Source organism: Solea senegalensis, linkage group LG7 (assembly GCF_019176455.1).
Source record: "Solea senegalensis isolate Sse05_10M linkage group LG7, IFAPA_SoseM_1, whole genome shotgun sequence".
Lineage (NCBI taxonomy): Eukaryota > Metazoa > Chordata > Actinopteri > Pleuronectiformes > Soleidae > Solea > Solea senegalensis.
The window spans coordinates 21,296,724-21,315,662 of record NC_058027.1 but is presented as its reverse complement, the minus strand read 5'-3'; the positions used below and the strand labels follow the sequence as shown (position 1 = coordinate 21,315,662).

The 18,939-nt window shown below is 40.1% G+C and overlaps 1 protein-coding gene across 1 annotated transcript; it reads left to right on the top strand.

Annotated features, from left to right (window-relative positions):
* Positions 1–936: 936 nt before the first annotated feature.
* LOC122772231 (anoctamin-9-like) lies at positions 937–15,834 on the top strand. Its single transcript, XM_044030038.1, has 24 exons — positions 937–1,205; positions 4,497–4,556; positions 6,012–6,137; positions 6,240–6,379; positions 6,586–6,635; positions 6,766–6,824; positions 6,945–7,024; positions 7,545–7,679; positions 8,496–8,592; positions 8,812–8,872; positions 9,104–9,186; positions 9,496–9,600; positions 10,291–10,455; positions 11,060–11,096; positions 11,189–11,300; positions 11,621–11,675; positions 11,770–11,867; positions 11,958–12,154; positions 12,792–12,944; positions 13,676–13,820; positions 13,918–14,040; positions 14,131–14,224; positions 14,312–14,424; positions 15,066–15,834. The coding sequence occupies exons 1-24, from the start codon at positions 1,185–1,187 to the stop codon at positions 15,097–15,099; spliced, it is 2,343 nt and encodes a 780-aa protein (XP_043885973.1). The 5' UTR covers positions 937–1,184; the 3' UTR covers positions 15,100–15,834.
* Positions 15,835–18,939: the final 3,105 nt, after the last annotated feature.

Sequence of the window (18,939 nt, the reverse complement as noted above, 5' to 3'; positions counted from 1 at the left end):
GACGTCTGCTCGTCTGTCTCCCAACAGTGTGGACTGTCTGTACCACATAATAAAAAATAATGAAGATGCCTTGAACTTGTGCTGTCATATAGACAGATGAAAGAAGACAACCCTTTGTTTCTTTGTTTGTTATTGTTTAATCTTGTAAATCAACTTGTAAAATACAGTTTGTCTTTGGAAGTAGATTTATTTTTTAATTATTCAACTACTGAGCAGGTTCAGGTTATACTCCACATCTAAATAAATAGAATAATCCTCTCAGTGAATGCATGTACTAAACATTTCAGGGTTCACCCTGGTTCACATGCATTTTTAATAATGCAATTTTAATAATGTCACCACCAAAATAAACCCTAAGATAAGACCACTTCATAGCATCTCTCCATAAATGTAAACTTTGGTCCTCTGACATTCTAAAAGCACATTTTCCCTTATTTCATCCTCACAACATCCTTCATCCCAATAGCCTGATACTCAACTGAATAGCTTGCACATTTAATCTGCCCACAGAAACCAGCCACATTATATACCTCTCCTACTCTCGGAGAAACTGAGAACCGAGCAATCTGGTGCATCACAAGCTCTTTGTCTTTGGTTAATGAGCAGTCTTTGTTGAGCAAAAACTGCAGAAACAGACACACATCACATCACACTTAAGCAGGTTTAGGTGTATTGCATTATTCTTTTGGTTTTACTCAAGCTTATTCATATATTCTGGCATATTCGTCACACTGCTGTGTTTTAACTTTGGTGATAGATGTGTTACTTCAAGAGCTCAATATTTTCTGAGGTGGTACTTGGTGTAAAAAGTTTGAGCACCACAGCATGTACTGTGCAAAGAAGAAGTTTTCATCTTCCCCGTGGGCTGTGAACGCACCATGAAAGTGGCCCTTCTCGGCGAACGATGACGTCATTTACTTTACCTGTTCACACAGGGAACGCAGCCATGAGTCGCGCGCTCACCTGTCGGTATGCGGAAGCGAGCAGGTTGATGTTGATGAGCTCAGTGTTTAATATGGAAATGGTCTGGTGTTGATAAAGTGGACGAGTGTCGTGATGAAGCTTTAAGTGTTCGTGGTAAGGACACAGCCCCATGAAGAACCCCGCGTGGGTCGCCACCACGCTGCTGGAGTTATTTGCTTTTCTTCTGTGACTGAAAGTGTGGGAAAAAACGGCGTACCGACATGTTCTTCACGACCCCCCAGGTAAACACACTCATGTTTACATGTTCGTCTCAGTCAGAAAGTCTTAGTTTGTTGAAATTGAAATGGTCCTTGGAGGTTGAGATGTGTGTGGCTCTTGAACAACACTGACAACATGTAAACACAACACAAAATATCCCCTGAAACCAGTGTAACGCAGTAATTCTACATGTCCCAACATGTGGGGATTTAAACACAGAACACGCACAGTAAAGTGGGAGATTTAGCTCCTTTACAAACAACCTTTGTAAGAAGCTTGAATCAAAAGCTCAGTGAATATCTCAACAGTTATATAGTGATTCATTTAATATTAATAAATAAATTGTTGTTGCATGTTTATGTCATCGCTACTACAACAACTCTTTTTCATAGCACTTGTCCTGGTGAGATGTAAAACTGTGTTTTAGAGCGGCAACTAACGATAAGATAATCGATTCATCCTTCGATTATTTTCTCAATTAATCGAGTAATTGTTTCAACGTCACTTTAAGAGCTTTTGGAAGAGGCTGTTTTCCAGTCTGTATGTTGGAAGAGTGTGCAGATTGTAGGGCTGAACGATTTTGAATACAAATCTAATTGCGATTATTTTGACAGGAATATCAGTGGATATGGTCATTTTTACATCATTATTCTCGTTTTCATTCAAAAAAGCACATTTAAAATGATTACTGTGAGATATTAGTGTGAGAAACAAACATGTCCCCTTCAGTCTGAAGAATAAGATGTGTATAAGGTAAGACAATCATTAATCTAAAATGGTAGTTTAGATGTGTGTCAAATATTGTGCCTCCTGCGATTTGAAAATTGCAGTTTGCCATATTGTGATTTCCATAAAATTGCGATTAATTGTTCAGCCCTAGCAGATTGTGAGGAGAAATGTGACTACCTTCTGGTTTCTTTGTTTGTGAACAAAACAAGACATTTGGGGACGTTGTCCGTTTTAAGTCTGGTAAACATGTTCATGTAGTCAATACTGAGATTAGTATTTACTAGAAACAACGACGATTATTCGAGTACAATTTTTTTACTCAAAAAAATGTAAAAATTCACGATGATGCAACTGTAGATTTGTTGTGTAATTAAAGAGCATGTTCCATTGCGTTTGGGGAGTATGGTTTCTGGGGCGGGACATGTCTGTGACACCACAGTGCTTTTGTTTATAACTGTACGCCGCTGTGACACATTTGTCTTTACCAAGAAAAAGGGCTGAGCAGTTAATTGTTTACACATCGAAACAATACTTTAAAATGACGCCATTAGTAAATCTCAAAGGCTGCGATTGAGTCATTCGAGTTTTGATTGTTCTGGGTTCTGTGCCATTGTTTTTATAGAGCAACATGTTTCAGACTATTATGTTTTCAGTATAGTAGATCATTTATTTTTTATTTTATATCTATACGCAGCAGCACTAACTGAAGCTTGACTTTAAAATGTATACAAATCGAATTGCAATCACAATATATGTCAGACAAATGAAACGAAATATTTTACTCAAATAATTCAGCCATACTTAGAAAGTGCAGGTGCTGCAGCTTAGATGTTGCACTTTGGCCATCGGGCAGTTTGGATATTTCTATTATTGATTATTAGTCAGTTCCACTAGTGAGGCGTACATGAGGATGTGTGTGAATGGGTGTGAACCTCATCAATGACTTACAGCTATCTGTGAACCTGACTTCAACATGTTCAAAAACACATCATCCCTCGTCTGATGACTTTTCTCTTCTTCCTCATCACAGTGTAAATCTTAAGTGTTGCTTCCTAGAGCCGAATGATTTAAGAATATTTAAAGAAGAGATCTTGTGTCTCAATCGCAATTTTGATTTGAAAATGATTCATTGTTCAGCCTTGTTTCCAGCTGGTCTCATGCCTTTAAAAAATATCTTAGAAATCTTTGTGTTTATTTTCATATTAACAGTATAAGCAAACAAGAGTGGGCATTGGATGCAAATACACATGTATGTCGTATTTGTTTGTGAGGAAATTATTCTTAATTAGTCTTAAGGAGTCTGTATTAATATGTTTGCATGTGTGTGTGTGTTCTTGTATTCATCGCTCTGTGAGGACCAGAAATAGTGTAAATGTATGGAGTGAAGACATTTTGGCTGGTCTTCACATCTTTAAAGGGCTTTAAGCCCTGATTTTAGGGTTACGGTTAGAATTGGGTTTAGGTTAGACACTTTAGTTGTGATGGTAAGGTTAGGGTAAGGGGTTAATGAATGCATTATGTCTGCAGAATGAGGGTCCTCACTATGAATGAAGAACAAACGTGTGTGTGTGTGAATCTATGTGTGTGATGGTTAGACACAGAAAAGAGTCAGGAGGAGCTGAGTGAATCAAAGCACTGCTCATACTGTCATTAAAAAATAGTGTTGACTAGTTTTCATAGTGTGGAAATGGCTACAATTAAATCAATGAATGAGCCGTGACAAGTGTAAAAAAAAGCAGCAGGTCAGAGGACGTCAGCTGAGCAAGTTGTTCAATGTGTCCTCAGGACGGAAAATGTCAAAGAATGTGTGTCTCAGACCACCTCCCAGTGTGGATCTCAGGACACATTTACATGTCGGTGCATTCACACATCCGAACTTGGAGCTGTCCACATGTGATAAGATCACTCAGGACACATACTAATACTAGGCCTGGTAGTTATTTTGCAGGCCAGATCATGTTGTGGACGACTCTGCTTTTCTGTGTGACGCTGGGCTCAGTAGGTCAGAAGAGAAACCAGTTCCATCACTGAGAGCAGTCAAGTCACGCCCATGTCAAAGGTTCTCTCCGGTATCTACCTCTGATCTAGTTTAATATTTCATTGTGTCCCCAGAATAGAAACTTATCTTATCTCAAGACATGTCTCTGTCGTAAAAGGCACGCAGCAGTAAACTGTTTTCAATGTGGTCAGAGCAAAGCAGCAGGAGAGCACATGGTATAAGAACAGCACTAATGATGTGAGGAGTGTGTTGGACAAGTTTAGACCTGCATTTAAACTGTGAAAAAGTGTGTTTGCATGAGTCACAACAGTGTGTTAATGTAAAGGGACATTTAAGGTTTTACAGAATGCCCTTTCACTTGCTTGCATACAGATGTGTCCTTAGGCACTTACAGCAAAATTGTTCCCGGCAGCTGTGTCAACAGTGTTTGAATGGTGTGTGATAGACAAATGTGTGTGAGTGAGTGGCAAGAACTAATGTAAAAGAGGCAAAAGCACTTTGTTAACACTGACCATTTCTGCTATGAGGTCACACAGTGTGATGTCAAAACAAAAGTTGTGATACATATTTTATCTGTGTGTTATAGGACGACTATGAACTCTGGGAGAGACAAAAAGATGGAACTGAGCATTTACTCCCTCCCACGGTAAGAATCCACTCATCGTCTCTCTGTCTTTTCATCTGAACTTTTCATGCATCACTCACTGAGATATTTAAAGATGGACTGAGGCAAAACTGAAAACAGGCTGTGGGCAGACTCTCAACACCGTAGTAAGACAGTGGACAGATCCTAGCAACTGCAAACAAACTGAAAACTAGACTGACCAGAGATAACCGGAGCACAGGCTGTGGATTGTAAACACAGTGACCTCACAGTGACCTCAAACTCTGAGTTTTCCTTTTCAGAACAGCTGATCAGCGTTAGTTCAATCAACTCTGAGTTAAGCGTGTGCATTGGGAATGAAAAAAAGCCATCATCAATGGAGCTCTGATACTACGATTCACCATGGCAACGGGTAAACGAAGACCACAGCCTCCATTTTAATCCAGTAGAGCAGAAATATTAACACATGCCAATGACCATGACATTTATGTTCAAAAAGCAGGAGAGAAGAGACGAGTCAATAAATGAACACTATTACATTTTATACAGTGTAGTCCACTCATTCATCATTTACCAGACTTCATTAATGATGATAAATGCTGCAGTACTACCATATGTTACATTTGATTTGATATTTATTCAGCTGTAACCTGACCAGACACAGACTGTCTGGTCTGAGAATATGGATCAAACGGATAAAACAAAATATTGTTTTTTTGATTGATTTGATTCAGATGTGATGTGTGTGTGGAGGTTGGATTTGATATGTGGTGACTTAAGCCAAGTAGATGTACAGGCTTGTCATAATGGATGTGTTGAGTATGTAGGCTACTTTTTTTTTTTTTTACTGTAGTGGAGATACAACCTAAACTGTGCCGTGCCGTGCCGAGCTGGCTTTGTGAAACCGAAAAACCAGAGTTTCCCTCATTTCAGGGTTAACTAACTCAGAGTTTTCACTAAACCTGCTTTCTGAAACAGGCCCGTCGAACACCAGTTTGTCTCCCCTCATCTTCAGTTGACCACACACTGTCCTCCAGCTGTTTTCTCCTAATCAGATTATCCTTCTGCTTTGTTTTAACAATGGGTGGATGTACTTTTACTGAGAGGGAATGTGGTTATTAATGTGGAGCTGAACCAATCAAAAATGATGATGATGAAAATGAATGTCAACACAATCAGCCCTTGTTGTTGTTGTTGTTGTTGTTGTCAAACACATTGTACCTCATGTTTATATCATGTTGTATTTGTAAGTTTTTCATGAAGTTAACAATGCATTACCTCAGATAGTACGATGGTGAGATATACCTGACACTGGCCATAACACGTGTAATGTGAATATGGATAGAAGTATCGTTTGTCCAAATGCTTATTGATATTTCAGTATTGACCAGTGAGTCATTTCCAGACAATTAGTTCCTACAATGTCATTTTGAGCTGTCAAACAATCTGTAAGCATACTCCTGTGTGGCTCAGTCATACTATTTTGTGTTTGAACAGTCCACACATAGAACGTTTGACTATGTACTAGTGGCCAACAAGGTGGACGATGATGACGCTGACCAGAAAGGTCAGAGACAAAAAGCCTACCTCCACCAGCTTGAGAAGAAAAACATAACCATCACTGTAAGTCCCTTCAAAAACCTTTGACCTGACAGATAAAGGACTGTATCAAAAATCAAAGATAACCCACTTCTGTTTGTTGTTGTTGTTGTGTGTCTGTGTTAGAGGATTGTTCACGATGACAAAGTGTTCTTTGGCGTGCGTGCTCCAAAAGACATTTTCGAACACTACCAATATCTTCTCAAAGTCTCCGACTCCTGCAACTGGTGTGGAGACGTGAAGGGAACTGTCACGCAGGCTACCAGGTAACAATCATACTGTATAAGTGAGACAGTAAAACTTAAGTGTTAACTCTGGATTCCACTAGATGAGAGACATTTGACCTTAGGAAAGAAAATAGAAGAAAATATACAATTTCTAGGTGAAAAACATGATTGAAAACATGACAAAAAAGTTCTCCTACATTACTCATACAAACCACGTGGACATTTGTCTTTAATTGTTTCCAAAGGATCAGGATTGTCTATTTCATTCTTCATCAGACATTCATCAACACAGGGGGTGAGTGTGACATCATCTATGGCTCTGTATGACATGACACCAGCAGACTTTCTGACTTTTAAAAGGCACAGATATGAAGCCTGTGACGATGCTGGAAGGAATAGACGCGTTGTTTTTTTCCTTCTCACAGAGAACTTGAAGGAACTGCTGATGAAAGACGTTTTTGAAACCATATTCTGCCTCCACGAGGTAAGCCCCATCTTTGACCAATTGTGTCAGTACCCCAACGTGAGGCTGTCTGTTTGTGCCAAAGAGACACGGTACACATGGGCAAATTATACCTACACATATCTTCTTCTTTATTCACAGAGAAAAGAGCAGAAAGTGCTGAAGAGGAAGTGGGCTCGATGGTCGGCCCTGTTTACAGGACAACCCGTCAATGAAGTCAAGTCAGTACCTGAGCCTGCAGCTGTGTTTTAATTGCCATAACAATTATTATAGTTGTGTTATAGGGTTATTACGTTGTTCTCTCACTATGTCTAGCTGCAAACTGTTCATCCCAGAGACACTTCTGTTATTCAGGTCTCGCTAAAGCTACCGTTTGTAGCTTTTACATATAAACAAATACACATTAACAGCAGCAGGGCATAGCATTATGTACCCACAATCAGAAAAACCTGAATTACCATAACGAGGCACACTGGTTGCACACATTTCTCATGTGAAATGTAACACAACACTAATGTGTTTGCTTGACGTCCTGGATCAGATTACTTTATATCACTTTAAGACGTATTGTTTGAAAGAGCTGACAGAAAGACTGAGAGAATCCCTGTGTTTGCCAGCTGTCCCTCAGCTCCTCTGAATAAGAGCTAATCAGATGAAAAAGGCGTTAGTGACTGGTATTACAGTCTCTGTTGTCTTGATGTATTTGCTTTTTCTCTTCATTAACCCCCCCACCCCCTGCAGATGTTACTTTGGAGAGAAGGTGGCCTTGTACTACCTGTGGCTAGGTTGGTACACCAAGCTGCTGGTACCAGCTGCTGTGCTGGGTGTTGTAGTGTTCCTGTATGGACTTGCCTTTTTCAACACCAACCCCCTCATGTGAGTCAGCAGCATAAATGTCATAATATGGTGGCAAATCGTTCCTCGTTGTAAAACAGTTTTTGAAGGTGTGCAGAATTTAAAAATGTGATTGTTCAGGTTTTGGAGGTGAGCACGGAGGCGGCACTAACTGAACTGTGCTGGCACAGACAAGCATGTTTGCTCTCAATATAAACATGACCAGGTACACATGAGAAACTAATTTTAGCCACCTAACAATGGGCGCACTGTCAAATGTAGGCGGGCTCTGCAGAATTATTGCTAAGTGGCTACAATCAGTTTTATCTTGTGTCCCCACTGGCAGTCATGTTTCCGTCAATGGTGGGCTTCCACATTTCAAGCTGGATTTAAGCGGCACAAGGAGAAATCATCACTTGCCAACAGTTCTCTAAAATAAAGATTTGGTCCATATTTGAAAGATAAAAGATGTGCTCCGTATTGGACAGATACGGAACACACTCAAGTCAGTGCAAAACTGGGCCAGAGAAATTACAGATAGTCCACTGATGAGGTTGTATAAGGGAAAATAAAGTCATCCTCCTGCTGTCAGGCCCTCTCCATCTATCTGTCATTCATTACTATCCAACAGAAAATGGGCACTTTTAATTGGTCGTCCGATTCACTACGAGTTCTGTGTATTGTTGTATTGAAATACTACTGTAAAACAGGGAAATTGCATCTTTTACTGTGTGGTACGTGTATCCAGTATAACTGTGATCCTTATTATCCTATTATCAGGAAGTTGGCGACCCGAGTACCCCATTGCAGGGATATCCCTCTGATCTTTTACTCTTTTGTTTCTGTGTGTGTCCTCAGTCAGGAAGTGTGTAATTCCAGCATCATCATGTGTCCTCGCTGTGATGATATTAAGTGCAAAGTGTGGAAGCTCTCAGACACTTGCTCCTATGCTAAGGTGAACTCATCTTGATTCTGACACACTTGTCTGTTAATGCGAGCTGCTATACTTTCACAACAGAGTGAGGTCACAGCAGCAGGTTGAAGAGAACATCGACTCCACCCCATGTGTAGAGAAGCTGTTTGTAAAACAAGTCATGAAACACTTACAGAGTGTAATTGCATCATCCCATCCCCGCAGTTCTGTAATATCTGTAATATGTTTATGTTCACACAGATCAGCCATCTATTTGACAACGAGGGCACTGTGGCTTTCGCTATGTTTATGGCAATTTGGGGTGAGTTTCTTGTCTCCTCTCATGTGTTGTCCAATATAATCATCAGAACACACTATCTACAAAGAACCAGATCCACTGCAGCAACCTGTCGCCATGTTTGCATATATGTATGTCTGTGATCTACATCAGTATTTCCCAAACTTTTCACAGTCCTGTACTCAAACTGTGAAATGAACCCCAGTTTGAGAGTCACTGCTCTGCATCATACTGTGTTCCTTTGTGTGTTTTTAGCTACTCTGTTCCTGGAGTTGTGGAAGAGACATAGAGCCAGACATGTTTCTCAGTGGAAGGTCTACGACTGGTGTGAAGAAGAGGTATCCATGTTGGCACACATGATATTGTATCTTTTGTTTACAGACAAATAGCACATACACTTACAGATTTACAGTTATACCATTATATACCATGATATGAGTAATATCCACTTAAAAGCAGGGTTATGAGAATAACTAAAAAGTTACCATCAGTGGAAGTTTGGGGATCAAAATACGTAATTACCATATTATAAAGACTCGGTTTAATGCCGTCTCCATATTTACTGTTGTTGTTACTAAGCCTTTAGTGATGACAATAACAGGAATCTTTGCGTGTACATGTGTGACCTGATCTTTTTGTGTTAACAGGAGGAACTGATAATGGAAATAGTCAACGATCCATACTGTATGCCCAAACAGTTCAGACACTCCTACCTGCGCAGCACTCTGGTCCTCATCCTGGTCACACTTATGGTAAGACACACACACACACACACGCGCGTGCGCACACACACACACACATACTTTGACAGCCACGACTGAAGGACAGAGCAAAGGACAACTGCTTTGGAGTCTAAACAAGAAGTCAGATGTGGTAAAAAGGCATCGTTTTGCAGTTGCCTTATTTAAATCACCCATTTGCAAGAGCTGTTCATGATATCAAAGGAATAGTTAGTTGTATGAAGTACTGAGTGAACAACACATAGTCTGTGCTCATAGTTTGTGACGACTGTCTTCACACTATGAGCTGCCAGAGCAGAAATCTGCCCAAGACATGGAACCTTGCCCACACTAAAAACATGTCTGCTAACGGGGGTCACAATAAAAAACAGAGTTTAGCCACTAAACAGAAAGCTCACCTAATAAACTCTACACCTGCTTTGGATTCACCAAAGTGACGCCAACTTATGTCACTTGGGCAAACTCCTATGTGCTATCTTTCTTAAGATATTGTGGACTTAATCAGGCACATGTTTTTATTAGGTGAGCTTTTTTGTTAAGTGGCTATAATGTGTTTTTCATTGTGTCCCAGCTGGCAGACCATGAAGTGAAGGGAAGTCCAGCAGCTCAGACAGGTACTCGAATGCAACAGCGACCAAAGTAGAGGTCCCAGTAGCAACAAGAGTCATCATGTCCACGTGTTTGTGTGCGTGTGTGTTCCAGCTGTTGATTATCATTGGACTTGCTCATTCTCTGGTGGTGTTTCGAGTTGTGGCTGCTGCCTTGTTGGCTGAGGCCAACTCGGAGTTCATCAAAGATCACTCCTCCGCTGTGGCCATGATGCTGGGAGCTGTCCTGCACTATCTTACCATTCAGATCATGACACGGGTACGTTTTCTATACCAATGTTTAAGCCTCAGAACATTAATAAAAGACATTTTTCTCCACATACTTGGTTATGGATGAACTGTGTATGAACGGTGGATGAACCAGAACAAGATAGATACATTTGATGTTAAAGTCTCCAGTGTGTAACTTTTGGTGTTATTATTCTGCCAATATTTGGTCTTCATGAACAGAAACAATGCAAAATCATTTGTTTGCTGCATCCGTTATCTGAACATGGTCTCTACTGTTACATGACTTTGGAAATAACAGCATTAACTGAAAAATACTGTGCTATACTATACAAATGAAGAGTAATGGTCCAAATGATCCAAATGGTTGTAATATTTATTCAGAATGGCTTTAAATACCAAGTAGTGTGATGATTTTTTTTATTCTTTTTAGTTCACTTTTTATTCTAGTGTGTTTTTATTTGACATTTTCATGCTTTGATTTAATGTTCTATGAATTTGTTCTGCTGCTGTGTGTCTTTAATGCTTTTATTTTGTAAAGCACTTTCAACAGTCAACTGTAGGTTGTTATAAAGGTACTATATAAATAAAGTACATGACATTAATAAATACATCTGTATGTTTCTCACCTGTAGGTGAATCGATGGGTTGCCCTCAAGCTTTGTCACATAGGTGAGAATCAATTTAGATTTTTTATTCAGTATTCAGTACTGATTATTCACTTATATTAATGGTTTTTTTTTTCTGTGTGCGTGTGTCTTCAGAGAAGACAAACTCATTTGCCTCCACAGAGAGGAGCTTCACAATTAAGATGTTCACCTTCCAGTTCTTTACTCTCTTCTCTTCACTCTTCTACGTGGCCTTCTTCCTCGGCAGGTACTGATTCTCGTTCTGCAACTGTGTCTCTGTGGACGCTCCGCCCCACACTTTATCATTAACACTTTTAAATTCACTTATGTTTCCCATTACACTTAAAGGTAGAACTAGCACAAGACGATAACCTTATTGTTTTATCTTCAATAATATCAACTGAATCATCCTGAATCTTTATTGTTTTTGAGATTGTGTTACTGACTGAGTCTTCACAACACACTGGGGATTGTTCACAGAACTCAAAAGTGAAATCTGTCACTGTAGGAGCCTGTACTGAGATGTTAAATTCAGATTTATGATGTGAAATTGATCATCTCTCACAGAATAAATGGCCATCCAGGAAAGTATGTGCGTATCGCTCGCTGGAGACTGGAGGAGGTGAGGATATATATCACACATCTACAGTATCTATCACATGTTCAAAACCATCATACATATCATGTTTGTCTCTGATGTGTTCGGTGTCTTGCAGTGTCACCCGAGTGGTTGTTTAACAGACCTGTTCATTCAGATGGCCGTGATCATGGTGCTCAAACAGACTCTCAACAACATCTTTGAATTCACAGTGCCGTAAGTGTGTTTGTGTGGTGTTTTTGATGTGTACGAGCGCTGTGCTTTCACAGAGTAAACATAACAGGCTCTCATTCACGTGTTTTCCAGGTGGTTAAAGACGTGTCTAAAAAGAAAAACCGTAAAGAAGCTGCAGAGGAAGTGTGGCCACTGTTACAGGAAAGGCTGTCGTAATGCCCAGGGAAATGTTGACGCATGTGACATCTGCAAACTCCAGGACTGGATTCGAAACTATCATCTGGCCGACTCAAATGCCTTTAGCCTTTTCAATGAGTTCCTGGAAATGGGTAAGTCATGAGGGTATACCGTTTATTTACAGAGAATCCGGACGAAAACCTGGACATTACTGTTAAAAACTATTATTGTAACGACTAACCTGGACTACAAACTAGACATTTTATTGACACCTTTCACCAGATTGTGTCAGGAAGAGCATTGGGCGTATAAACACTCCTAGGGAGGGAGAAACCGGAAGAAAATAAATGAAACTATAGCAGTATCTACAAATGCATCACTGTAAAAATGTAAAAATGCTTTCATTTCACCATGAAACTCATAGGATGTAAGCTGATAAGGCGTGATTAAATGTGTCCTGAGGATGGATTTGCTTTCACGTGTGTTCCCACCTGATCAAATAAGACACCACAGTAATTTACAGTTGAAATGATGCCTTCAAGTGACCAAAAATAATGGATGATGACAACAGTGTTTCAGAAGGATCTTACATTTCTTTCGTATGTGAGGGGAAATAATACTCATTTAAATCGAAACATCTGTCAGTATCACTCACATCCTTGATGTAAAAGCCAATTATGGACAATGAATACATTCTGTATAGAGTCACAATATTTTTTGAGACTGAATTAAACAACATATTTGGTTTTTAAGAACATTTGTCCACGCTCTGCTGTCTGTGCACTCCAGTGGTCCAGTTCAGTTTCACCACCATATTTGTGGCCGCGTTCCCCCTCGCCCCCCTGCTGGCCCTGATCAACAACATCTTCGAGATCCGCCTCGATGCCATCAAGATGGTTCGCCTTGAACGTCGGCTGGTTCCCAGGAAGACTAACGACATTGGTGAGCAGCATTATATTGTGCTTTTCTTGTGTTTTGACCATTCAAGGTGTGAATGAGTGACACACAGTCATACACGTGTGTACGTGAATGGGTTAATTTTGAGTCCCCTGATATAGATAACAGGTCCAGTCATTTATAAGCTTGACTCCTCAACTATGGCACTTACTGTAGGTCAGGTTAAACTTGACTGTCCACAATGTGGGGCAGTTATTAAACCATGACACAAATTACAAATACAAACAAAGACAGTAGTAGTTAAGAAAATCAAACATGAGAGCTTCGAGTTCAGTTTCTGGCAACTTCCTGTAATTCAGTTTAACAATTTCATACCCAAACAATTTGAATTCATTTGGTTGAAAACTGTTGTTGTAGACATTTTTTTTGTGGATTTATGTCTTAAATTTCAAATTATGAACAGACTTTACACTTTATATCCAGGTCTTTACTAAGCTGCCATATAACCAAAATTCTTCATTCAGTTTAACCAATGTGGGAAAAATGTCCTGTTCTCAGTATCTGTTTAGAATCCTGTTTAGAATGTCTTTGGTTCCATTACTCATAACTTAGTCATTGTTTGCTCATCCCACTTCAGCTTTATGACACATGACCAACAAGCACTCAGGAAGCACACTGCTGTATACAATTTGAGTTCTGCTGCCCCGAAAACCTTACAGAACGCAATTGGTTGTGCACATATTTCCGTGTGACACTTCACGATCTTCTCTCTGCAGGTGTGTGGACACAGGTGTTGGAAGCCATTGGTGTGTTGGCGGTGATCGCTAACGGTTTAGTCATCGGCGTGTCGTCAGACTTCGTTCCACGCCTTGTCTATCGCTACCGTTATGGCCCATGCGCATCTGGGATCTCTCAGACAAAGTCAGTGACGTTTCAGCTGCGCCAAGCTTCTCACAAATACGTCAGCCGCGTGTTCTCCGTGTTGTGACTCGCGTGGTGTTTTGTGTGTGTTTTTCAGCTGCATGCAGGGCTACATCAGAGACACCCTTTCCACGGCTTTCTTGAGTAACCCAGCAGTTCGAAAAGACTTTACTAAAGAACAGATGTGGACAGAGAATGGCTTCAATGCTACACAGTGCAGGTAAGACGACCTCTGATTGTGCCTTGAGCAAACATACAGAATATTCACATAGATGTGATGCACCTCACAAAGTGTCTCGTGTGTGTACAGCTACAGAGACTACAGGAGTAACGAGGACTACACGTTAACCTCTCAGTTTTGGGTAGTGCTGGCTGTGCGCTTCGCCTTTGTCATCCTGTTTGAGGTTCGTACGCCGGGCTTAGATGAAGCAGTGCTGCTCGTCTGATCTGAAGACGTCACGTAAATTGTTGTGTGTGTGTGTGTTTTGCAGCACGTGGTGGTGGTGTGTAAGTTTATAGCAGCGTGGTTCGTCCCCAACAATCCCATGCAGGTGAAGAATGAGCGTCTACATGACAAACTGGCTCGGCTAAAGGAGGAGCTCCGGTAAGTGAGCAGTAGCTGGTATTCATTTGATATTATTGAAATAAAAGTGAAAGTATGCGTTAAAGTGTCTTTAAAGCACACAGAAATAAATGAACCATGCATTTTAGTGAGTTAACAGTGACTTCACTCCACTTTTTGTGTCCGATACTACTGATATTAGTCCGATACAGTCATTTTAGACCATTTATGAAACTATGCAGCTGTTAACAACACATTTCAAATATTGTTAAAGAAGACAAACAGCCCAAACATGACTCACCTAAAATGCTCATAATAGCTTCTTAATTATGTGCATATTGTGTTTTAAGGCATTATAGACACAGGCTTCATAGAAAGTGTTCAAGCTACGTCTTTTTGTGAACATCATGACGTGAAAAATAAGAATCCTATTCTTACATATGATCATTGTGTAAGTCACAAGGGCCTGGAATGACTAAAGATCCAGGCTTCAGAAGTAACCAGGATTCTATGCTGGGCGAGTCAGGAAGCTTTTCAAGCCGCTCACATCAAATATCAACAATTTTCCTTCTGAAAGTTGGAAAAAAATCTTATTTAGACATGATATAATACATCTGAAAGACTACAAATGACTTATTCTGCGTTATAGTGTGCATGACATCTTTTTATGTGTTTTTCTTCAGTGATCTGAAAAGCAGCAGATCCACAGATGTCTGAATCCTCCTGACTGGTCCTGACTGGTCCTGACTCTTGTTTTTATCATTTCTATTTGCTGATGGACTGTGATGCCGGGCTCCATTTTGATGTTTTTATGTCATGATACAAATGGACTTTTAATTTTTTGTTTTGCTTGACATGTGACCACACACACACACACACATGCTGTACATATCACTCTCCTGTTGACATTCTTGAGATTTTTTTTAAACGGAATATATTTGAACTAATCAACTGTATGTTGTTATTAATAATAATAATGACTTGTTACTGTAAGAGGGCCGACTGAGTTATCTGGTTAACAGTTCAAACAGTTTGCTGGACAGAAAAACGACATGGATTAACATTTCATAAGAAGTTTAATACCTTACAAACATTACACTGAACCAGACAGGACAACGATCCGTCCCAATACCTACACCTGCATTCTTGATTGAATGTAGTATTAGCAGGTAAAAGACGGGTGTCTTTTTATAGTCGACACACACTGAATGGACATTTTCCCTGACACTCTATCTCCTGTAGACCACAATTTATCCCAGCGGTTCTCCACGATTCTCCATCTGTTGGTGTTAATGAGCCTACACCCGGGTTTTAGGACTGCCGATCATCTACATACACGAGCAAGTGAAAGTAAAAACAATATTATTTATTTGTACTCTCTCATTTGTCCTGTCTATATTGTGACAGTCAACAAATAAAACATTCAAATATATTAAAAAAAACAGAATGCCATGATTTGCAGATACCTTTGACCCATATTCATTTCATTACAGTGCAAATACAAGATATTTCAATATTTAAGGGATTCTTTTTTTAAAAAAACTGGAGGGTTACAGGTTCGAGTCCTCTGAGTATGGCTGCTCCTAATTCTAGAAAGGTTTTGATTAAATGCAGAGAAGGAACTTCCCCTCCTGGGACTAATTTATAGCCCCTGCTTTGTGCACAGGGTTACAGTCTTCCTCAAACTGTTGCCACAAATATGGAAGCATAGGTATGCTGAAGCGTTAAGAATACCCTTCACTGGAGATAAGGAGCCTAGCCTCCAAAGCCTGAAAACAGCCCAAATTCAATAATGAACTATTTTTGTCCTTATATTTAATCACAATTGCTTTTACAGCAAGAAGACCCGGGTTCACGACCCTTGCTGAACTATGGACTTTCTGCATGGAGTATGCATGTTCTCCGTGTGTGTGTGTGTGTGTGCGCATGGGGGTTTTCTCCAGGTTCCCCCCTCACAGTCCAAAAACATGCAGATTAAGATTAGGCAAATTGGACACTCTAAATTGACCTAATCGAGTGAGAGAGCGGATGGTTGTTTGTCTCTATGTGGCCCTGTGATGGACTGGCGACCTCAGTTGGGATTGGCACCATCGCCCCCCCCGGTGACCATCATGTGGAGGATAAAAGCGGTAGAAGATGAGATGTTCACTGTTCACTGTTGCTTAAAATATTCTAGTGTGTGTTCAAATTTGATTTCCCTGTGAGGAAATGAATCATGAAACACAGACACATAGTAATCTTCTGAACATGATGCACACAGACAAAGCACACGTCTGAACGGGGGCTGAATAGTTGCTCGTCATTTATTTTATTTTTTTTATCAATATATCCATTTACAACATACAAAAAAACCCACACCTTTTGCATAAATTATGCTACTGAAAAAGTAAAACACAGAACTGCGCAGCCATTTTCCATCGTCTAGAAGTTTGTCGTAAAGTGAATACTGAGGAGAGACTTTAGTGGACTGCAAAGGCAAACGGAGGTACAGTGTTGAGACGCCTTGTTTTTAGTGTCGTTCCTACAAAAAAAACAACTGTAAAACATTTCAAAAAAATACTTTAATCTTGCATTCGGGCCTATTGACCAAACTGCTTTAGAAATAAAATCTGCTGTTTGATGGTAGAGACATGAGTAGAACCTGTTTTGTTATGTTGGAGACTGAAAGCAGGAGGAAATTCCCCCTGTGATGTATTTGTGACTGTGTTGCAGACAGAGCTCCCCAGTATCTAAAATCCATGATAACAATCTCTAGAAAGAAAAGAAAGAATTATCATGCAAGCATGTCCAACATCTAAGCAATTGCAAGCTCAACAGTAAATATCTAATACACCTTATTTATTTTCCTACTATATGGAATACAGAGTAGAATTGGTCCACTTAAAAACTCAATCGTGTAGGATGAGAATATCGTCTGTTGTTAACATGCTGGGTAAATCTCTGTGAATTGAACAAAACGGAAGAAGAAGAAAAAATGCACACGTGTCTGACATTTTGAATAATTCTGAGGATCGTACAATCTCAAGTGGAAGCTGGTATTCAAATAAGGGCAGAGTTTAATTTTAAAGACTGGTCGGTAAAAGCACGTTCACACGGAGGTGCGGTATAAAAACTCTGTGTAAACGGTAGTGAATAATAATAACAGTGATGTCACAGTCACTACTCCTCTGAAACTGCTATTAATGCAATTGTTTCCCCATCAATAAAAAGTGTGAATGCTGAGTCAGCGTCAGCATCCACACTGATGTTTGCCATTCTTTTCTTATTAACCCGTAACCGTTTTCATTCGCTCACACGTCTCACAGGTTTTGGCCATTTTCCACGCCATTTGGGTATCAAAACATGCGGCTCTCTGTCTGAACGACCAACACATGGAAATATTTGGGGCTTTTTCTGCAAGTGAAAACACAGCGTTTGTCTTACACTTAAAGGTCCAATATGCAACATTCTGCCTCATAAAATGAACTATATACAGTATTTACTGTATATAGAAGAGGACTAACTTCACTCATGCTCTGTTTTGGTGTTTTGGTAGCTATTGGCGCTGCTATTATCCACTAGACAGTTGTAGCACGGTACGGCGCTACACGGTTTGGGTCATTTTCCTTTACTATGGTACCGCCCCATGTGATAATTTGACTGTTGCATTTAAGGACCTCAGAAATGCCAGACGCTAAAAATGCTGCTTTCAAACGGGGCAACAACTACAAATAACTTTGTCAGAAATGTACATTTGCAGAAAAATCCAGATGGTTCAAAAATGAAGCAAAAAAACTCCCCAGGGTATAAGCAAAGATGATGAGCCGAACATTTCGATACCCGGAGAGTTGGGATTAGCCTTAAAATGTGAGAGCAACTGGCAAATGGAGAACTACTGTGTCACGACAATCTGCGTGTGAGCAATGCAGCAGTCTGTGTAAAAATCTGTAACTTTGATGTGCTTTACTGAGTTTGTAAACAATGAGGTCCAAGAGTGGTTTGCATCTGAGAACCACTGCTCGAATGTGCTTTTTAATCTTAGCCATGAAACACACAAGAAAGTCACTGCTTTTAACGTACAAAAAAAACATCTGAGAGAAACGGAGCAGCAGAGTGTTCATGATGACATCACCGTGTTGTTGTTGTTGTTGTTGTTATTACAAAGGAAATATCCTGAATTTAAAGTCTACAAAACATAAACATTGAGTTTTCACAGCAAGTAAAGACAGAAGGTAACACACGCGTAACATGAAATAAAGAGCGGTCTGTCCGTCTCCTGCACTCGGGACAGACAACTGCTGCTCATCAAAGCACGATGGGACGTCCTTAACAAACGGCTTCATCAGCACGGCCATACAGTACATGTACGTGTAGGCCTTTACTCGTCTATGGCTTATCACTAGCTAATAAGAAAGCTGGAACAGGCTCACCTACGTCCACGCATTCTGTATATAAGACTGACTTAAAGCTGCAGTAGGCAGGATTTCTTACATTTAAGAAGTCATTGCATTGGCGTATGAAACGGTAAAGTTGCAGTGCAGGGGTGTCAAACATCCAGCACACCAGAGGGTCCGATCC

Bases quoted from the DNA above. Each gene is read 5' to 3' on its own strand.
- LOC122772231 (XM_044030038.1), top strand. From the start codon at position 1,185: ATGTTCTTCACGACCCCCCAG. The intron at 11,097-11,188 runs GTGAGAATCAAT...GTGTGTCTTCAG, and splicing joins CCTCAAGCTTTGTCACATAG to AGAAGACAAACTCATTTGCC. The intron at 14,425-15,065 runs GTAAGTGAGCAG...GTTTTTCTTCAG, and splicing joins CGGCTAAAGGAGGAGCTCCG to TGATCTGAAAAGCAGCAGAT.